A 21,796-nucleotide genomic window follows, 5' to 3' on the forward strand; every position below is an offset into this window, starting at 1 on the left:
GGTGAGAATGGGCATCAAATGTGAACTCTAAACCACAGTTGCAACTGTCTGATTCATTCAAAGGTGGTGGCTTTCCATGGATTATACAAATCTTCTGTCTGAGGCAGTTTAACAGGGCACTGTTAGATTTCTGCCCAAACCAACAGGATGGATTCCTACCCTTGAAAATTCGAGATTTTTTTTTGTTTAAATTCGGTGGATTCCTTACAAGGTCAGCCCTAATACCAGAACAAAAGTGGATGATGGAAATTTGAAACAAAAACAAAAAATGCTGGAGAAATCTCTTGGTACCTTTTGGCAACTGGAAGGTTGCCGTTCCAACAAACCATCTTGCTCCCACTTTAACATTTCAGCCCTGGGCCTGCTTCAATGTTACAGTGAAGCGCAATATAAACAGCTCCTTACTTTCCACGTACGTTATGTCCTTCAGGACTCAACATTGAGTTTAACAACTTCACAGCATGAGCTCTATCCTCCATTTTCAATACAATTGCCTGCCCCCACCCCTTGTCTTTTTGGCTTTGTTCTCTGCAGACTGGAACCAATTCCTACTTTTTGAACATTTTCATTCATTTACATCTCTCTTGCTCTTTTATCATCATTTGCATTTCCTTTATCTTTTGCTATGGGCTCCCTCAGTCATTATCTGGTCCACTCACTCTATTCTCCCTCTGTCAAGAGCATGAACTGTACCTTTCTCCAGCCCCTATCAGTTCTGATGGAGAGTCATATCGGACTCAAAACATCAACTGTTTCTCTCCCGACAGATGCTGCCAGATCTGCTGAGTTTCTTCAGCATTTTCTGTATTTGGGTGAGTTATATCACAGGTAGTTCAAATCCTCTCCTACATGTGAACAAACAGAAATCAAATAACTCTCGTAGGAATTTGATTCACGTTCTGTGATTCCTATAAATCTTCCGTGATGCAGAAGTGGTAAAACAGAGGGCTCTAAAGCTCACAGCATAAGAACTGATGCCAATGAATGTTCAAATAAATTTGTTGGCCAGTACTACTTCCCCTGACAACACCCACCTCCTCAATTTCAATCCTTTCTCTGAAGACACTAAAGTCTTTAACATTCATTTCATGTAACTTGGACGACTCTCTTGTTGACTGGAGGCCCAGATGATGAAAAACAAGCTGTTCAAATATTTATCCTTCTGTGGAAAACACTAGTTTTTTTTACACGAAGGAAAAGACTATTTTGTGAAACCCTTAAGCGAGATATGACTGAATGACTGTAGTTTATTTGGCCACAAAGGACATAATGAAAAATGTCAAAGACTTTGGTGTATTGACTGGCTGGTTCTTTAGATGTCTGTTTAGGTCCCCATCATGTTTCACTGCTTAAATCAGGTGAGCTACAAGCCCAGCACATTCGCCATCCATGCTTATTGTGGCCAACTGCCCACACATTGCACAAATGGTGAGTAGCATTTACCATTAAAGGAGTCAATTATGAAGGTGCCATCTATAACATATTAAGTGGTCTGACATTGAGAAGTTCAAGCAGCCTCAGTCAGCTCTTCCCATCTAATTAAAATGCAATTACACTAGTGAGAAGCCAGTAGGTAAATGTTAACTAAGTTTTGTTTTTTCCCTTTGGCGAATTCTGCAAGATTAGTCAAGCAGCTCTCTGCCATCCATCACTAACAGTCCATCCAGAGATCTCTCTACCTCGTGTAAGCCTTTTTTGTTAGCTGCTCTGCCATCCATGACAGCTTGAGAGCAGTACTTCTTGGGCTGAATCTGGATGTTAACGAGGACACTGAACTGGGAGTGGCCAACTCCACCTCCCTTCACCCCCGGGGTCTGAGCTGCTGGTCATTATGGATAAGGAAGTGCAAGTGACAAATTAGTGCATAACATCTCATTCGCACCCATCAGTGCAGGAATCCTGGCCATTGAGCACTTGAGAATGAGTTAACTGACACTCTGCCACTGAGTTTTGTTTCTTGCCCTGAGCAGGAAATAGGCACTGCTATCTAAGCATTTGAAGGTCTTTCCTAGGTGAATATGTTCTGGCCTTTGCCAGGGTTTTATTTCTGGAAAGAGTTGAGCACTCTGTTTTGGTTATATCAGTGCGTTTTTACCAATGACCCGCCTGTTACAAGCGATAGGGATTGGAGTTGCGATGTGAATACTAGGTAACTGAAACAAAAACTTTAGAAGTTGGTTCAGTCGCCTTTCCCTTACATGCAGGGAGCTTGCCACCAGGGGCAGCTCACTGGTTAGCACTGCAGCCTCACAGCACCAGGGAACCAAGTTTGATTCCAGCCTCGGGCAACTGTCTGTGCAGAGTTTGCACATTCTCCCCGTGTCTGCATGAGTTTTCTCTGGGTGCTCTGGTCTCCTCCCACAGTCCAAAGATGTGTAGGCTAGGTGGATCGGCCATGATAAATTGCCCATAGTGTTCGGGTTATAGGGGGATGGGTCTGGGTGGGATGGTCCAAGGAGCAGTGTGGACTTGTTGGGCTGATGGGCCTGTTTCCACTCTGTAGGGAATCTAATCTAATTCAAAAATAGGTTCCGCTCATTAGTTTGCATAATTTTGGATTGTAACTAGTCCCATGTAAGGGAGGTAAATATTCACTGGACCCTGAAAAATATGCAATTTAACACTTTCACAATTAGGCCAAGCCATTTTGCTACATCCAACTTTGCTCTGGTATGTAATTTGAATGGTTATTAAGCTGAGAAGCTGCACGTCCAAAAATTTGAAGTAGTATCATCACTACAATCAATACTGCCAATAGAGTTTAGAAGTTGCTTTCCTCATGTCTGAGGATTACATACCATTTGTCCTCGTAATGACCAATTCCACCCTGAATGACTCAATCACTGCCTATTGGATGTTAGTTACTGCAGCAACTATGTCATCAACAAAGAATGTAACATTACTTCTGATGACATCAGCCAGCTCACAGCTAGTGGGGAAAGTATGGGGTTGGGCACATTTTACTGAACACATGCTGCGATAAAAACAAAGCTCCATTTATATTCCCTGAGATTCAGGTTTTCTTCTAAGGTCTATACCTAATCCGAAAAAATATACTTCGCAATTCTTCAGGAAAACAACCAACATAATCAAAGATCTCTCCCACCCCAGTTATACTCTCTTCCATCAAGCAGAAGGTATAAATGTTTTGTAAACACATACAAGAACAGCTTCTACCCCACCATTATCAGACTTCTGAAAGGATCTTTTTAATGTTAATATTGATCTCTCTCTGTACCTTCATGGCAGCTACGACACAGAAAACTGCACTCTGCCTGTTACCCTGATGCACCTGTAAGTAAAATCTGCCTGTAAAATATGTAAGACAATGCCTCTCACTGTATCTTGGTACACGTGACAGTAATAAATCAAATGAAATCAAGAAACAAAATTCAATGACAAGTAAAAATTTTGCAAATGTGAAGGTTTAATTTTCTGGAGCCCTGCAGAGTACCCCTTGACTAATTTTACTCCTTTGTGGCCGATCCAGGGTTTGTTAAGAGAAGTATAGGGTTGGGAGTTTTAGCACAAAGACCTAAGAAATCTGATGGAAATTTCCTGCAGAAGTGCTGAAGTCCCATCCACCTCACCCTAGTTAGATTTAAATTAAGTTTAAATATTAATTTATCCATGTCTGTTCCTGATCAGTTGTGGCTTGCCTCACTAAATGAACACATTCAAAGAGGTGGCATTAATTGTAAGGTGGTGTTAAACTCTAACGGGCCTCCTTCTTGACCTAATGTTATTAGTTGAAACATTGCCTTGCAACCTTAAATTTAAATTTATCTCAGTATTTCTCTCTGTCTGGTGTCTTAATTCCTCTTCCTCAAAGAAATTCAGCACAGGAAAGAGGAATGTTGATTCCACTTGCTTCATTGAAAGTGACGAAGAGGGCGAGAGTGAGTCCACAAGGATGCCAGAAGTGTTGAGAAATATCTGGTAAACAGACCACCACAAACATTGAGTGCAGAACCTATGTAGCTTTCAGTTGCTTATTCTGGATCTGGAATTCCTCTTCTCTAGAGGAAACCACTACAACCCTCAACTGTTATGTATCCAGGTTCCCTGAGAGGGCACAAAATCATATCTCTTAATTGGTTGTACAACACAGAATCAAAAAGGTGAAAAATGTGTGGTTCTTTCCAGCAGGTTTCCACTACTCTGAACCACACCCCTGGATATAAAGGCTAAATTAAACTGGTGAGCTGTATGAATCATTGGCCTCAATGTTATTGTGGGAGGTGATAGCCTAGTGGTATCACCGGATCATTAATCCAGTGACACAGGTAATGTTCTCAGGGCCAAGTTCAACACCTGTCATGGCAGATAGTAGAATTTGAATTGAATCAAAATCTAGTCCATTATGGTGAGTACTGTCACTTCCAGTTTTGATCTGTATGGGTTTGTATATGGGGTCCAATTCTCTATGTTTGGTGAGAGATAGAGAAAACTACTGATGCTGGAGTCTGAGATAATGTAAAAAATGACTATACCTCCAGTTGCAAACCACTTCAACTCCCCCTCCCACTCCTTGGGCAACATGTCCATCCTGGGCCTCCTCCACTGCCACAACGATGCCACCCGAAGGCTGGAGGAACAGCACCTCAGATTATGCTTGGGAACCCTGCAGCCCTATGGTCTCAATGTGGACTTCACAAGCTTCAAAGTCTCCCCACACCTGACCTCAACCCAAGATCAGCCCAGCTCGTCCCTGCCTCCTTGACCTGTCCATTTTTTTCCCCCCACCTGTCTGCTCTTCCCACGTCACTGACCAACCTCCACCCCTACTTCCTACCTACTAGATTCATCCCCACCTCTTTGACCTGTCCGTCTTCCCTCCCATCTACCCGCTCCTCCCTCCCAACTGACCAAACCCCATCCTAACTCCCTACCTACACTCATCTTTACTGGCTCCATCCCCACTTCCTTGACCTGCCCGTCTTCTCACCACCTATCTATCCTTTATCCACCATCCATCGTTGCCTCCCCCCTCGCTACTTATTTCAGAATCCCCTTCCCCTCCCCCATTTCTGAAGAAGGGTCAGACCCGAGACATTAGCTTTCCTGTTCTCTGATTCTGTCTGGCCTGCTGTGTTCATCCAGCTCTGCACCTTGTTATCTCTGTGCTTGGCGATTGCATTACAGGTAGAAAACTATGTCTCTAGGAATTCTCGTGCAGTCATGCCATTTTGCTGCTAGTTGATATTCAGATACATGAACATCAACTTGCAGCAAAATGGCATGACTGGCTCTCCTTAATATCAGTACACTCAGACAACGAAGGCCATCAGTTTAACTGGGACAAAGTAATCACAGTAGCCCCAGCCAAACATAGACAAACACGAGAATTCCCAGAGGCATGGTTTTCCACCCGTAATGCAATCACCAAACAGAATTGGACCTCATATACAAACCCATACAGATCAAAACTGAAAATGCCAGTACTCATCACAACAGACCAGACAGTATAAATTCCAAGTGGAGTAGAACAACGTTGCTTCATTGGAAGCCTCACTGATGTTACCTAGCATAGTGACAAAACATCTGAACAAAATCAAGCCAGCTCAGCAAGCAAGTCAACATCCTCACGCTCAACCCGAGCTACAGATCTTTGCGAAAACTTTAAATTATCAAGGAACCTCATCTTGTTCACCAAAGTCCTTTAGGGAAGGAAACTGCCATCTTTACCTGGTCTCCAGATCCACAGCAATATGGTTAATTTTTAAACTGGGATGGTCAATAAATGCTGACCTAATGAGCAACATCCTCATCCTGTGAAGAAATAAAAAAGGAATGGTTGGGGGTGGGAAGCTTCCTGCCCTGCTGGAAGTTTTACAGAAGGCAGGGAGGGGGTTGGGCAAGCGTTGGGCCGAAAAAATTAGGCATTTAAAGAGCTTTATCTACTCCTGTCACAAATTTATTTGTGGTGGGTGGCTGGGGGGGGGAATGGCCATGCCATGCGGGTTGGTGTTGAGTATGTGCTTGGGGTCACGGAGAACACTTTATAGTGCTCCCTGAGCCTATCGGAGGAACTCTACCATTTCTCTCTGCATTTCAAGGTGATACTTCCTACTTTATCCCCTCCTGCCCGACCTCTCAAACCTGCCCTTCCCCATTTCCCAGCCCCCAGCCCTCACTCCCTTCCACCCTCACCGCTGGGGCCTCCCAGCTTGGTCCCAGCAATGCCTTAGCTTTGTGTATGGTCTCATCATCAGGACAGGCTGCTTCCCTGGCCTGATCACCACTTAAATTATAAAAACGTGCTCAGCTGGCCTGTATGAGGGGTACGCTCTGTGGACGTCTGAACACAAGCTTTATTTCCCAAAACAGATCTGATTTGTAACTCCTCACCATTTTACCATTTCTCTATTTCAGAGGCTAAGGAGGAATAAATGCATTGTTTATTTTGTTATATAGTAGGACTTCTGCAGGGATAAAGTTTTACTTTCTTTTCTCCTTCCAGCATGCGGTTGCTGGAAAAGAGGGTCAGTTTTTTTTTAAAAACAAAGCAAAAGACGATCACTCACCGGTATCCCAGGCTGCCCTTCGGCTCCCCTTTGACCAGTCATTCCTTTTTGCCCCTTGAAAGAAGTGGTTACAATTTGACAAAACTATATGTTTTCCCTATTGAATGACAAAGCTGTAAAGATGCGATACAATGCAGTCAATACTTTTGGAGTTTTATGCTAGACACTTACTTCAGTGCCACCGGTCAACTGGTGACGATGAGCTGAATGGGTTTCATGAAATCACTACGGATTGAGATGTCAATGATGGAATCCCAGCCAGGCAAGCAGATACCTTCCACTCACATATTTTATTGGACATTTTGACAAAGGAAAAGGCCATTCAGCCTCTCAAGCATTTTTTGCCATTCAATGTGATTGTGGATGATTAATGGCCTATGTAGTACAACCATCGTTGCCCCTTAAATCCTCTAATATCTCCCATTGATTTAAAAAACCCCTCAGATTTAGACGTGATCCAGCATCAACTGCCACTTAACATTCCAAATTCTGACCATTTTGCAGAAACAGAACCTTTACTTTGCACTTGAAAGACTTAACTCTGACCTTTAGACCATGTCTGAGTCCAGGATTCCACAAATAATAGAAAAAGATTCTCTTTGTAACCACTTTATTCAAATCACCCTAGGAATATAACCAGTGTTTGTTTTAACTTTTGCTCATGATCTAAACTCCTAAGGTCCATCAAATATCACTACCCCTGGGAGCAGTCTTGTCTTTGACATGAGGCCAGAGAGTTTCTTAAAACTGTGTGCCATGTTAGGCAAAATGAATAGAGAAAACCATCAGGTAATAAAGTATAACAAAGCGTGAGGCTGGATGAACACAGCAGGCCAAGCAGCATATTAGGATCACAAAAGCTGACGTTTCGGGCCTAGACACCCCCATCCCCCTCTCTGATGAAGGGTCTAGGCCCAAAACGTCAGCTTTTGTGCTCCTGAGGTGCTGCTTGGCCTGCTGTGTTCATCCAGCCCCACACTTTGTTATCTCGGATTCTCCAGCATCTGCAGTTCCCATCATCTGAGGTAATAAAGTATCCCTATATCCTGAAAAACAATACAGACCATATTTGGCAGTCATTGAAGGTGCACCCCTCCCCAACCCTGAACAAGTGTCTAATTCACAATGGAACATTTCAGACTACTATTGTGCTAATATTTGAGGAATACTCACTAAAATATTTAGCCCATCATGTCAAAGTTTGTTTCCAGAAAGTAACAATACCTATCTTCGTAACATCTTCCTGCATCTTGTGATCTAGTAATTAAGCCAACGTTGATTTAATCTGGGAACCCACATGCTTGCATCCTGGGTGGTAACAAACCTCATTTGCTGTGGTTGTTGTCGTTAAAAAGGGACATGTCTGAGCATGTGAAAATCATATTAAGACTTGCCAGTGCAATGTGTTCTCTTTCAGTGATGACATGCCAGGTGCTCTTAAGACGTACTTTCAGCCAATGTTATAAAGTCAAACCAAATGTCTACAATACTTCCCCTGATGAGCATATTTCTTCCTCGACTACATTTAGTTTCAGAACTCAGTGAGCGCATTGCTTAATTTTCCCTGCTTCCGTCCAAGATGCTCTAGTAATGCTTAATGTTGTGGACTTTTCTAACGGCCTTTGAATGAAGCAGTTGTGTGGTTGCCTAGCTCTAACTACTGCATCAGGACACTGTGGCAGTTGGGGGGTGGTCTGCAGCACTTTGGGAGCTGTTATCATTGATAAACCATTCTGATTCCAATCTGTGCATAGGGTATCATGTGCAATATATAACAAGTCCTGGAACAGCAATATTAGACATTGAGTACCTATTATGCTCAGTTCAATACAAGCTCATTCACTACGCAAACAGCACTGGTCTAAGTGAAGCTAGATTTATTCCTCATTATATGTGTAAATATCATGTGGACAATGAAATTCACACGTGTATTAGATAGGATCAGGAGAATGTACCTACCTTGAGTCCTGGTAGACCTTGGGGTCCAGGAAGACCTCGAAAGCCCTACAGCAATGAACAAATTCAATAATGAGTTGTAAAGATGCTTTGCCACTTCAGAGAACTGGTTTGTATAGCTGCTGAGAAATTCAAAAATGGCAACATAATGACGTAGTTTTACCAGTGTCACTGGAAACATTTTTACAACCAGCCTTTAAAGTAGGAAAAGAATCTTCCTTGTCTTGTTGGATGAGATTTGTACTAACTTTCATCTGCTTTAACACATCAAAAGACATGCAGCACATAATGCAAACGACAAGAAAGATTTGTCCATTTTTCAAACAGCTTAGAGCTGAATCCTGGTTTGACATTAATCCAAATGGGACAATTCAAGACACGCAGAGTAATAGATTTTGGAATTTCCTAGTTGCGCTCTACTTTTTTCTCAAGTGGTTTTTTCTCCCCCCCATCAGAGTTCCAAAAGAGCACAAAAAAAGCATACTCGCCTTTATGCCTCAGTCACATGGGCAGGATTTTAGCAGTAGTGAGGAAAAGATTAACAAGAATATTTTCAGAATTTGAGGGACTACTTAGATAAGGTGGAGAAGCTGTTGTTGTTCTACTTGGAGGAGAAGAGGTTGAGAGGAGATTTGATGCAAGAGTTCAAATTCATGAGGGGTCTGGATACAGTAGACAGAAAGAAACTGTCCAAGTTGGAGGAGGGGGACCAGAGGGAAATAATACAAAATGCTTGACAGAGAACTAAGGTCAGTATGAAGATTTTTTTATATGCAGGAAGACTTTAGGATCTGGAATATGCTGATCGATTAGATACAGACTTAACAAAAATTTTGAAAATAAATTGGATAAACATTTAAATGGAAGCATTTTGCAGGGTTCTGGAGAAAGATAGCAACTTGGTCCTAGCTGAAAAAGCACAGCCAGTCAGACAGCTTCCGAGGAGCAGGAAAGTCAGCATTCCGGGCCAAAAAGTTGATTTTCCTGCACCTCAGATGTTGTCTGACCAGCTGTGCTTTTCCAGCTCCACATTTATTGACTCTAGCTCCCAGCATTTGCAGCCCTTACTGTCTCCATGTGGTACGACCTGAGATGCTTTTGCAGAAAAGCAGCATGGATGTAAAATTCTGAATGGCCATCTGTTCTATAATCTGATTACCTACTTTTTCATCTGAGGGAGCCATGCCCAGAAGAGATTGCTTGGGGGGGGGGGGGGGGGGGGTGGAAGTGGATTGTGGGCAGTATCCCTGTCCAGCATGGGTAAGCAGTGGGGAGGTGGGGGGGATGCTGTTTGTTGGCTAGCATGTGTAGGTAAGCAGCAGAAAAACCATCAAAGTAATGCGTGTATTTGTCTTCTCACAGTCATGAAGCTCCCCATCCCTGAACAATCCCTGCAAGTGTCAAATGGATCACCAACAGAAGACACTGCTGAGCAACATTCCAGCAAAACTACTGGAAAACGTAAATCCAGTATTCTCAACTCTATTTCTTTAGCCTGTATCTAAGGCAACCTTTTTAAAACATCCTGGATCAGTCTTCACTGCCAGGAACAAACAGATGATAGTATTTGTTCATTCTACTTGCACTCACCTATCATCTAAATTTTCTGTAAGCCAGAGAGCTGAAATAGTGTTCCACACTCTACCAGGGATCAGCGAGCCATGTGAACAATACAAGCAGCTGCCTGTATCCTAAACCATTTAGACTGAAGAATCGTTATTGAATAGAGTATGAAGCAGGAAATGTCAGAATATTTAATTTAATGTTAATCCCAAATACAAAAACCTAACTAAAGACAGCAAAAGAGAGATGGCTTCAAGAGAATGAAATAAGAGACAAAGAAAACAAAATTGTAAAATAAATCTCCAACAAGAATTAAAAGAGTGACATTCCATCCTCATCAAGGTAATTTTCAGTGCAAAAATGGCTGTTTAGTAATCATTAAGACTTGGCACACTATTAAACATTAATTGCATTAAAATAGGCAAGACACCAATTTATCCAGTGAGTTAGTAAGTAGTTATCAATATCTTTCCATATTTCTCATTACAATGTTTCTCAGCTATGCTATGACAAGATAGGCAGCAAGTTTCATATTTCTGCATTTCATTGCACAACAGGCCATTGAAGTTACTGTGTAATTTGCAATTTAATAATGATGAGCACTGATAGCATTGCTGATGTTCCTGGGATTATAGAAATTATTGCATTTTCCCAGAAAACATTCAGTTAATTCCATTGCACAATTATGCTAAGTTATGTCATATATCTGCAGTATGTAGACACCAATCATTCATATCACATAGTGACTCAAAGTTGGTCAGGTAAAGTTTGAACCTGAGAAAATCATATTATCATCACCTTAGTTTACCTGGGCTTCTGTTTTTAATCCTGTCTTTTATGTACTTGCTGGAGAATGGCAACTTTGTACACTTTTCGTTGTAGTCCTGTATTCCTGCGCTCAAGTACATGTGACAAGATAAATCTCAATCTAAATTTAAATCTACTGGCATCTATTCCTTATTTTTAAAAAATATATTTTGAGAACCTTCTCACAGGCCCATTTCCTATTGCTTGCAGATGTCCATTTTAAGTTTAAAAGTTGAAGCCCAGCTGTGGCTTAAACTCAGTCCATCTTTGAAGTCAAAACAAGATTCAGTCATAACAACTGTTTAAATGCCAAATAATAGTTCATGAGTCTAATGTGGGTATTCTAGGACAAGAAGAATTATCATTGTAACCTTTTGGAGTATTTCCAGTGTCACTACTCCAGTTTTACAGACAGATGCCAGTAATACTGATCCTGTGCTAGTCACAAACAAGAGCGGTCCCATCATTGTATCATTTTGATAAACAGTCATAATTGCCAAAATGATACTTACATTTGAGCAAAACACTCCAGGGTTAATTTTTGATTGCAGATGGATTCTAAGTGAGCAGTGGACAAATGGCATGAATCTGATGTGTTCCATCTGAAAGGTGGACCCTTATTTACATTTCATTGGTGGGCTGCCCATTGCAAGGTGGGATTTTCAAGTGTTATTTCAAAGAGTAAATGCATCTCAAACTGTAGGTGCAATGGAAACCATGTATAAATGGGTGCTGCTTAGAATTTTTGGAGGATTGGTTTGTGGATTCACAGCTGCAGGTACCTGTGCAGAAGGTGAGAGCACACCAAAAGGTGAGGGCACATCCTTCTTATCCCTTTGGACAACGGAATTCAACCTGATGCTAAACAAGAGAGAGCAATGTGGTCAGATTTGCTCACATTTATAGGGGCAGACAACAGTACAGTTTAGGATCTAATGCATTGGAGGCTAGTATTCAACATTGGAATGCCACTGTATCCAGAGACTTCCAGCTCATTTGAGGCAGCCTCCTGGCAGCAAGCCAGGGAATCTCAAGGCTCCTGGTCCTAACTGTAACACTTCGGGTAGAAGGCTGTCAGTGAATAGATCTGCAGGGGGTTTCCCCTGCTCGAATCAGCTTTAAGCTTCTTGAATTTAATAATTATCTGTGCAAGCAGCAGAGCTGTGCTTCCATGTTCAGGTGCCTTTACACTTTCCTATCTGTCCCAGCAGCGTCTACCCTTCCCGATGGGGCTAGACATCACTGTGCTCTCTTTGTTGAAGCCTGCAGGATTGGGAGTAAGGCTACTGTCCTTGATGGGATAGGGAGCCCAGAGATAGCCAATTAAAAGAACACCACTGGGAAAGGTGTCATTGATGAGTGCATTGAGAACTTGGGTTGGCTCATCATCGAGGTTCCTGAAATCGATCTCCATCTTTCAAGACACAATGTTCAATGCCACAGATGTTTCAATGGAAAGGCAAGAACAATGTTTCCCGTTTTCCATCTATTTAACATGGTCATAGTTCTTCCCATCACTGTTGTGTTATGCCTCACAGCAGATAGGCCATAAGAGATTGACAGATATGCTGATGTCTTCATTGTATCATGGCACATGATCAGATGGTGTAAAATTCTCAGTATCCACCTTAAGGTCTATCCTCTTGCACCACAATGTAGTGGTGGAAACTTGCTGCAGTACATCTGATTTGCTTAACTTGAGTACAGACACTTGAATGCCTGTGATTGTACTATCCATATGCAGATACCAAGTGCTTAATAAATATTTGTTGCATTCTTCAGGACAACAATGTCTCATGCTTATTACTAACATAAGAATTACGGGATTACATCAGTATTTCTCACTACATCACACCATGGCATCATCTCACCTGTAGTGGCAGCGCTGCAGTACACATAAATAAATGCTTATAAAAGAATCCTTAATGAAGGATGGACAGATTATAATGAAATGACCAACCTCAATAACTTGATGTGAGTACAGATTTCCAACTTACATAGCTAGGTGACCTTTAATCTACTTAAAGTTCAAGTCCAATTGAGCTAAAAGTCCACTATCTCTTACAAAAATAAAACAAAAGTTTTAGTCCAGATCCCAACATATACAGCAGTCAAAAGGCTTCCCACAGGTTTAGATGTAAAATCAGCATCTAAAAAGCTTCTTACAGGCTCAAAACTAGCATAAGTAGTCAAAGGATATTGTCAGTTTAACTCCATAAGCATGGCTGTTCAGTAACATGGTATCTTAGCTCTTAAAAAAAATTGCGTGTCTAAGAGCAGTTTACCTACTGGGAACAGGATGCTGAGTTGGATAAGCAGGTGAGGTCATATTGAATGGTGGAGCAGGACCGAATGGCCTACTTCTACTCCTATTTTCCATGTTCCTCCATTTCAACAAAAAAAATGGAAAGCAAGTGTTTGACTATGGGTTGGGCAGTGAATGACACCTTCACCAAACTACAGCAATTTCAACAAACATTTTCTTTATTCATTAACGGGATGAAGGTGTCACTGGCTAAGCAGCATTTAGTGCCCATTCCTAATTGCCCAGATGGTAGCTAAGGGTCAACCATAGTGTTGTTGATCTGAAGTCACATGTAGTCCAGATCAGTTAAGAATGGCAGTTTCCTTCCCTGAAGGATATTAGTAAACTAGATGGGTTTTTCCTGACAATTGACAATGGATTCACAGCCATCATTAGATTCTTAATTCAAGATACTTACTGAATTCAAATTCCACCATCTGTCATGGCAGGATTTGAACCCAGGTGTCCAGAACATGTTCTGAGTCTTTGGATTAACAGCCCAACGATAATACCACTAGGCCAATGCTTCCCCCCATATGTGCCTTTAGCTCTTAGTTCAAACTGTAAATGACCCCAAGAGGAGGCCTCTTAAATTAGCACTTACTATTGGTAAGGAAGGACTTAAATAAACAAACACATCCATTGCTTAAGGATGATAAAACAGATCCAAATGAAGATCTAAAGAGTACTTGAGGGCCAGCACAAGGCACAAATCAACTTCTGGGTTAACGAGCTCCCACTCACTACAATTGATGGATTTGTTACTGCATGCCACAGCAAAAGGAATGATGGGATTTAATCAAGTGAGTAATCTTCTCTACTCTAAACAAAGCATGCTGGGAACATCTCCCAGGCAAGAAAAAGGGCCATACCATTGACCCCTTGTAGGAAGATCGACACCAGAATGAAGTCAGAGTTGCAGACCAAAATCAACAACTTGCTTTGGGTGCAGACAGCACTATTGCTATGGTCAGCATCAAACTAGCAAGATCTGTAATAGATACCGTTTGTCACATCCATCCAGAAATTGTTCAGAATTTTCTAATATCTTGTCAAGCATGTGGTACCAAAGATCATTGGGCACACATGTACACAAAATCTGCTTTCAAAAGCTGAACTAAACCCAGGGAACCAACAAAATGGCACAACACCACAATGCTGACAGCATGGAAATTCATCCACGTGTACACCGAAGTATCAATGAAGTGATCAACCAATCAACTGAAAAGCAACCATTCAAAGTTGATCAAACCTTTCATATTGTCAATTTCACACACCATGTCACAGTTACAAGACAAACAGACCATCAACATTGCATGTCCCCAAAGGGCAGCTTGACAAAACATGAAAGGAGCTATGCAGGAGCTAGTACTAACAGGAATATTTCTCATCCTAAAAGACATGTGCCACAACAGGTGGTGCTCCATGGTACCATCTATAAAAGACTGTCTCAGCAATTAATGGATCATCAATTCTGTGTAGTGGCAAAAATTACACTGAGGTGCTAATATGCAAGCTCAGCCTGGATTCCTGAATTTCTCTACCTGGCGGTTGTTAGTAGTCCAGCAATGGCAGGACTACCATTATGCACTGATCATAGCATCGTGACCATTCATGAGATTCAAACTACATCCACTGGTGAGGATGGAATATGCATAGGACTTGCCCTCTGGGCAATTAGGGGTAGTCAATAAATGCTGGCCTAGTCAATGACACCCTCATCCTATGAATGTATAATGAAAGATATAGGGCTGGGCCTTGCTCTCACAAAACATCTGGACTGATTACCTCCCTACTCTGCTAAAATGCATTGCGACAACATTGAGTCAGCAATCCAATGCTATCCTGCCAGTCCCCAATATCACAGAAGGTGAGCACATACCTACATTAGAAGTCTGTCTGTGGCTTTTGAAAAAAAATTGACAAACTAGTTTGTTAAAGGCCAAGTAAATAGTCATTTTTCAATCATTACATGGAAATAAAAATCTCAGAGTATAAGCCAAGTTTGAAGAGATGGTACCCAGGTGGATGAAAAGGCTTGCAAACGGGACTGTGACTATGTAGCAGCAGAGTCTGCTAATGAAGCTGACAGAATGTGGGTGCTAGCGTTCTTTATTCTATCACTTTTTAAAGCTGACCTAAAGAAAGGTCAGGGCAAGGGGCGGGGATAAAAGCTTAAATTGGAAGCCCTGCAACTCATAGTCTAAGCCCTCTCCTGCTTAGTGCCTTACCTAAGGTTTGGCACATTTTCCCCCCCACCCCTTCCCAATACTTGCCACCTGGCCATTAGTTTTCTGGTGGACTCAGTTATAAGAAATATGAGCAAACTGACCGTGCATTTCCAATTCTGTACCCTTCCCAGCCCAGTCAGAACCGTAAATTCCAGCACATGGACTTGAATTGGCACAGAAGCAGCATTTATTCCATCAAGTTAATAAAATGTGAGGCTGGATGAACACAGCAGGCCCAGCAGCATCTCAGGAGCACAAAAGCTGACGTTTCGGGCCTGGAAGGGTCTAGGCCCGAAACGTCAGCTTTTGTGCTCCTAAGATGCTGCTGGGCCTGCTGTGTTCATCCAGCCTCACATTTTATTATCTTGGATTCTCCAGCATCTGCAGTTCCCATTATCACATTTATTCCATCAAGTCTTTTTTTTAGTACACAAGTCATAGTATTTTCACATCAATATATGGCTACAACTTGACATGACAGGGGAGACCAAAGAGAGTTGGGTCATGCTGGGAAGGCCAAGATATCTCTTCATTCAAAAAAAAACTTGCTTTTCATTGCAGATCCAGAAATACTCCTGAAAAGCAAAGCAATTGCCCTGCCTGCGATTTTTCCAGAGTCCAGTAGGCCATTCCTATGCTGGCAGCAAGCCTACAATGTTACAAAGGCTAATAGTTGCTTTCTGCATGTTATAAACAGGATGTGAAAAAGTACAATGCTCATAAGGTCTGGAGGTTAGAACAGGTCAGGCATCAAATATTCATTGACACATTCTCCTCTCTCATGTATGATCAAAATCTACCCAGACTACCTACTGTTACAACTATAAATTCATCTAATTATTATGTATTCTATGCCTAAACCAGCTTGTGAAAATGGTGTCTAAAATTTTAAAGCTGGCTTCCCATGGTGCTTCTTCATTACCGTTCCTTGTTCCGGAAACAATTATGGATGTGACGGTACAGTACAAACTCATCTTAAAATTCTTCTCAAATTAAACTAAGTTTCTCTCAATTACATATGATCATGACTTATGGAAATGAAAATTGCGGTCTTCCAAAAAATATCTTTAATAATTGTTGTAAATATGTTTAAGAGGCTAAAATATTTTAAACGTATTGTGAACAAAGGCAAAATAATCAACGATTTGAAAAATGCTGAGAATAATTTGAAATAAAGATTTCTAGAATATTGCCCCAAGCATACAGCTCTGACATGTCTGAACCCTAAACTTTAAACTTCTTAATAAAACTACCCCCATTCATGTAATGGGGCTGTAACCTACACAACAAATGACTCCAACCATCATACACAGTTTTGTTTCTTTCATGATGTCCTTTGGAAGGTTAATTCAACACGCTTTGCATATTAGAAATGTTCTGAATGTTACTAAAATTATATGAATTTCACAGTAAAGCATTGAAGAGCTGATTGGTGACCTCTGATTAGTGGCTTGCATTGTATAACACAGCAAGTCTATTTGCCACTTTGGCATTAAACAGCAATGTAAAACCTCTGACTTTTATGAGACAAAAAAGGCATTTGTACAAAATGTTATGACCGCCCTCCCTTTCTCTCCCACCTTTTACATTTTCATTAAAACAAACAACATACTGTAGTACAGTTGTTCCATATAAATTAAAGCCTAAAGTTCAATTGTTAGACTACTTTGAGGATTGAATCAGAGGCCTAAACATAAAGTACTTTTTCATTCTGCTTGTGCAAATGAAAAATCATTGAGAAGGCTCAACTCCATTGGGCATTTGTCAAACTATTCATTTGGTCATGGTGACAAAGATATTCCCTCACCCTGATTTTATTTTGGCTCTGTCACAAGTGAAATTCTTCTGCTAATTCTCGTTGCTGCTGGTTTTATTTATCTGCAGTCACAATTGTATTAAATAGTACCTTCAGCATAAAACATTGCAAAATGCTTTACAAATGCGTTATAAAAGAAATATACACACAGCCACTTGATGAAATGTTAGGTAAAATCTTCATGTGGTGACACTGATCGTAAGCACTCATTAGATCAGGTGATAACACTATCGTCAAAAAGCTAGGTTTTAAGGAGACGTTTAAAGGAGGAAAGAGGTAGAGAAGAAGAGATTTAGGATGGGAGATCCAGAGGTAAGGGCTAAGTAATTGAAGGCACAACCAGCAATAATGGAGCAAAGAAAATTACAGATGCTTAAGAGGCCAGAATAGGAAGAGCACAGATACTTCAGAGGGTTGTAGGGTGGGAAACTACAGAATTGAGAGAGGCCAGGCCACGAAGGAAATTGAAAAAAAATGAAGATTTCAAAATCAAGCTGGTGCTTAACTGGGAGCCAAGGTAAGCACAGATTTGGGAGGTAAATTTAATGTGAGTCAAGATAAATGGAAGCAGAACCTTTCCATTTTTGAATTTTTCCATATTTGAATGGTCAAGTTTGGAGGAAGCAAAGGCATGGATGATGTTTTCAATGACAAAAGAGCTGGGATAGGGGAAAGTTATGGGCTGTGTTACAGCGTTGGGGACAAGCAGTCATAGAGCAGATATATGATTAAAGATCATCTGAAGCCAAGCATAAAACATCAAGATTATGATGAGATAGTGGGAACTGCTGATGGTGGAGAATCTGAGATAACAAGGTGTAGAACTGCACAAAGACAGCAATTTCTGAAGAAGGGTCCAGACCCAAAACATCAGCCTTCCTGCTCCTCTGATGCTGCTGGACGTGCTGTAATCATCCAGCTCTACACCTTCTAATTTAAGATAATGAACAGTCTGGTTTAGCTTCAGCTAGTCACCTTAGTTGGTGGCTAGGGAATCTTCGTTTGAGGCAGGAACTGAAGACAATTGTTCCTATCTTCCTGACACTTAATTGGAATGAATTTCTTCTGAATGTGTGATGAATTAGAGTTAGTGAGGAATTCAGACTGGGACTGATGCCTTGGTGCTATCAGTTTACATATGGAACTGTTGTTGACTGTTCAGTTGATATTTCTGATGGTCAGCATGTGAATGAGGAATGAGAGAGTGAAAGATAGATTGCACTGACCCTATCTTTCCTAAAGGCACTGCGTTTTTCAGAGTATAGTTCTATGGATACTATTTTTTTTTGCAATTTGAATAATTTCTTGTTCTTTATGGCTGTACCTTATTTTTAGGTGGAATCTCATGGGGACTAAACAACATGGGCTAGAGGAAGGAATGTGGCAGAATCACGTGAGAAGTCCAGCAAGACCTATCTCAATGTCAGGAACAACTTGCTGCATCTTCTGACTAAGTTCAGGTATTGGGGTGAGTTTCTTGCTGAGCAGCTGTGAATCACCTATCAAGATGTGGAAGTCCCAGTGTTGGACTGGGCTAGACAAGGTCAGAAGTCACGTGACACCAGGTTATAGTCCAACAGGTTCATCTGAAATCATTTGCTCCTTTTTCAGGTGAAGGGAAGCACACAGGCACAGAATTTATAGGCAGAGATCAAAAGATTGTACAAATGGTGTGAGTGAAGTGTCAATGGGGGCTGAATAACAAATCTCTGCTTTTGATCAAAGATGTCAGATGGTGCAAATAAAGTGTCAACAGCTGAATAACAAGTGAAAGGATGATTTATAATCCAAACATCTTACTTTTACTTTTTTCCTAATTATCTCTCTGTCTCAATCAGGTCATAGTCCTTCACTTGTTATTAAGCTGTTGACACTTTACTCACACTGTCTGATCACGTTATTCAGCCTGTCAACACTCCACTCAGACCATTTGTACCATCTTTTGATCCCACTGCCTATAAATTCTGTCCCTGTGTGCTTCCCTTCCCTTCATCTGATAAAGGAGCACACTCCGAAAGCTTGTGATTTCAAATAAACCTGTTGGGCCACAACCTGGTGTCGTGTGACTTCTGACTTTCACCTATCAAGGGCAATTATTGCTTGTTGACAACATTACTAACCATACACCTCACCTCAGTAACTTGCAACTATCCGATCTACCACCCGCCATGGGCAAGCTTGATGCCGAATTCTCAACAAGGTCAGAGCAGGCATCTGGTGACAATCTGAACTCTCGCCGCAAGGAGCCTCCATGTTGTTCACCATACAACAACGGATCAGGGTATGATCTACGAGCATCAGATAAACACCCCTCATCTACAGACACTGGCAACTGATAATTGCCAACCCCACAGAAGCTTCATGTCAAATCCACTTACCGGATGCTCAGGAAACACAAACAACACTGGGCACACCCGCAACTGGCAGTAAAAGGCTGCCTCAAGAATAATTTGTGCTCATAACAGGCACAGATTAGAACATGCTACATCTCAGGGTTCATAAAAGAAATTGCTGGAGTACCTCAGCAGGTCTGGCAGCATCTTTGGAAAGAAAGTGACTCAATGTTTCAGGTCCCTTCCTCAGCTCTTGAGAAGCAGTCCACACTCAGTCCAGGGCTTGGCTACATTTAGTCATCTCTTTGGGTTGCTCACAATCCACAGGATATATCCAATGTCTGTCCAGAGAGTGGGCAATAGTCAGTCCTGCAGGGCCATCATTAACAGTCAGAGAATTGTATGTTATCAGTCAGGGGAATACACTGTACAGATAGTCTGCAGGCTGATTGCTGAGAAGACAGTGTGGGAGAGTCGGGGTGTGCTTGTAAGAACTCCACTTTGATCCCAGCCTTGGGAGACTGTCTGTGAGAAATTTGCATGTTCACCTTGTGTCTGAGAGAGTATCCACCTGGTGCTCCAGTTTCCTCCCATAGTCAAAAGATGTGCAGTTCAGGTGGATTGGCTATGCTAATTTGTCCTGTAGTGTCCAGGAATGTGTAGACTAGATGGATTAACCACAGTAAGTGTAGGGTTTATAGGGATGGGGGATGGGATGGATCCAGGTGGTTGCTCATGGCAGACACCATGGGCTAAATAGCCTCTTTCTGCCCTTTAGGGGATTCATTGGCTATCTGTCAGATTGTTTGCCTGATATAATGTTCTCCTACTGGACCATGACCAGTTGCGGATCTGTAGTGGGCATTAGGAACAGAGGAGCAGTGTATTAGATCGGGTGTTCAGACGGAATGTAGATAAGGACAGGTAAAGTGTGCGGTCTGGTGATTAAACAGTGACAAGGATGAGAGAATGGGGTTATACTTTTGAGGGAGTCTCAGCCAAGACAGTTGTGTGCCATGAGCAACTTAGCTTTGTGTCTGTTGTGCCATTACGTTGCCAGTGATGGCTCACACTGGATTGCCAACACTTGTCCAGCATTCACTGCAGCCTTTTAAAGATGGCATAGATGACAGGGATGCTTGACTTTTGGTAAATATCTGCTGAGTGGCAAGTTGTTTTGCCAACAGTGAACATCAAGTTGAGGCTAGTATCAGATAAGGGCATTATAGTGCGGATAGGTAGCTGATGGGGTGAGTTTGGTGAGATACGATGAAATGCTTGCTCGACTTCAGCGAGCTATCCTCCATGAAAGTCAACAAAACTGACACAGCCAGAAAAACATAAGACTCAGCCCAAATCAAAACAGAAATTGCTGGAGAAACTCAGCAGGTCTGGCAGCATCTGCACAGGCAAAGAAGATTTAATGTTTCGGGGTCACCAGACCCAAAATATTAACTCTGGTTTTCTTTCCTTAGATGCTGCCAGACCTGCTGAGTTTCTCCAGCAATTTCTGTTTATTTTTCAGATTTCCAGCATCTGCAGTTCTTTGGTTTCTTTTGTAAACTGCGTTTAGAGTTAAGGCAATGGGGTACAGTGGTTAAGCGCCAATTCCGATTGCAGTTTCAGGTTGACTTGAGTAATTGCTTTGCATTAGTGCTCAAGGTGAAAACAAACAGAATTTTTGCAGTTCCCTAAAACAGGACCAGAAAGACCAACTGTCACATTCTAACTATTGCTTTGCTATCATCACTTGTTGCATTGCATAATTGAACCTAGGATTTTCTCGTTTGCATGATCCAGTTCAGTTCCACAACAGTGCACATATTGCCTGAGCATTACCACTGTCATTAAACACTAGGTTAAGCTGCAGATGGAGTACATGGGAGATACAGGCTTTTTTAAAAGAAGTGCAAGACCGATGGCAACAACGTGCTTGTTCTACAAAGTAATTGTTATCCCAAAATTCTAACCAGACAATTGTCAAAACCTTAAAAGAAGTAGTGATGAAAAGACTACACGTCCTCACCCATAAAGGCAAAATAGCTTTGCGCTGACATAGCTCATGTGGTAATACACCATCAGAAGATCTTCAGCTCAAGCCCTAATACGGAACTTCAGTGCATAATCTAGGCTGACGCAGCAGCTACATTGTCAAAGATAGTTTCCTTCTGCACATACAACTCTCAGCTTCCAGCTCTCTTCCTCCCAAAGCCATGCCTCTGTTACCAAATACTGATTTCCCCTGTTTGAAATCAAAA

General features: G+C 41.7%; 1 protein-coding gene across 1 annotated transcript in view; it reads right to left on the reverse strand.

Moving 5' to 3' along the window:
• Positions 1-21,796, reverse strand: part of LOC125451411 (collagen alpha-1(XXI) chain-like) — a 161,392-nt gene that overhangs the window by 25,082 nt on the left and 114,514 nt on the right. The window contains exons 18-19 of the mRNA XM_059646342.1: positions 8,487-8,531; positions 6,528-6,581 (exon numbers count right to left, since the gene is read on the reverse strand). Of these exons, the coding sequence (XP_059502325.1) occupies positions 6,528-6,581; positions 8,487-8,531 (99 nt within the window). The remainder of the gene's footprint in view (positions 1-6,527; positions 6,582-8,486; positions 8,532-21,796) is intronic.

This window comes from Stegostoma tigrinum, chromosome 5 (assembly GCF_030684315.1).
Source record: "Stegostoma tigrinum isolate sSteTig4 chromosome 5, sSteTig4.hap1, whole genome shotgun sequence".
NCBI classification, from domain to species: domain Eukaryota; kingdom Metazoa; phylum Chordata; class Chondrichthyes; order Orectolobiformes; family Stegostomatidae; genus Stegostoma; species Stegostoma tigrinum.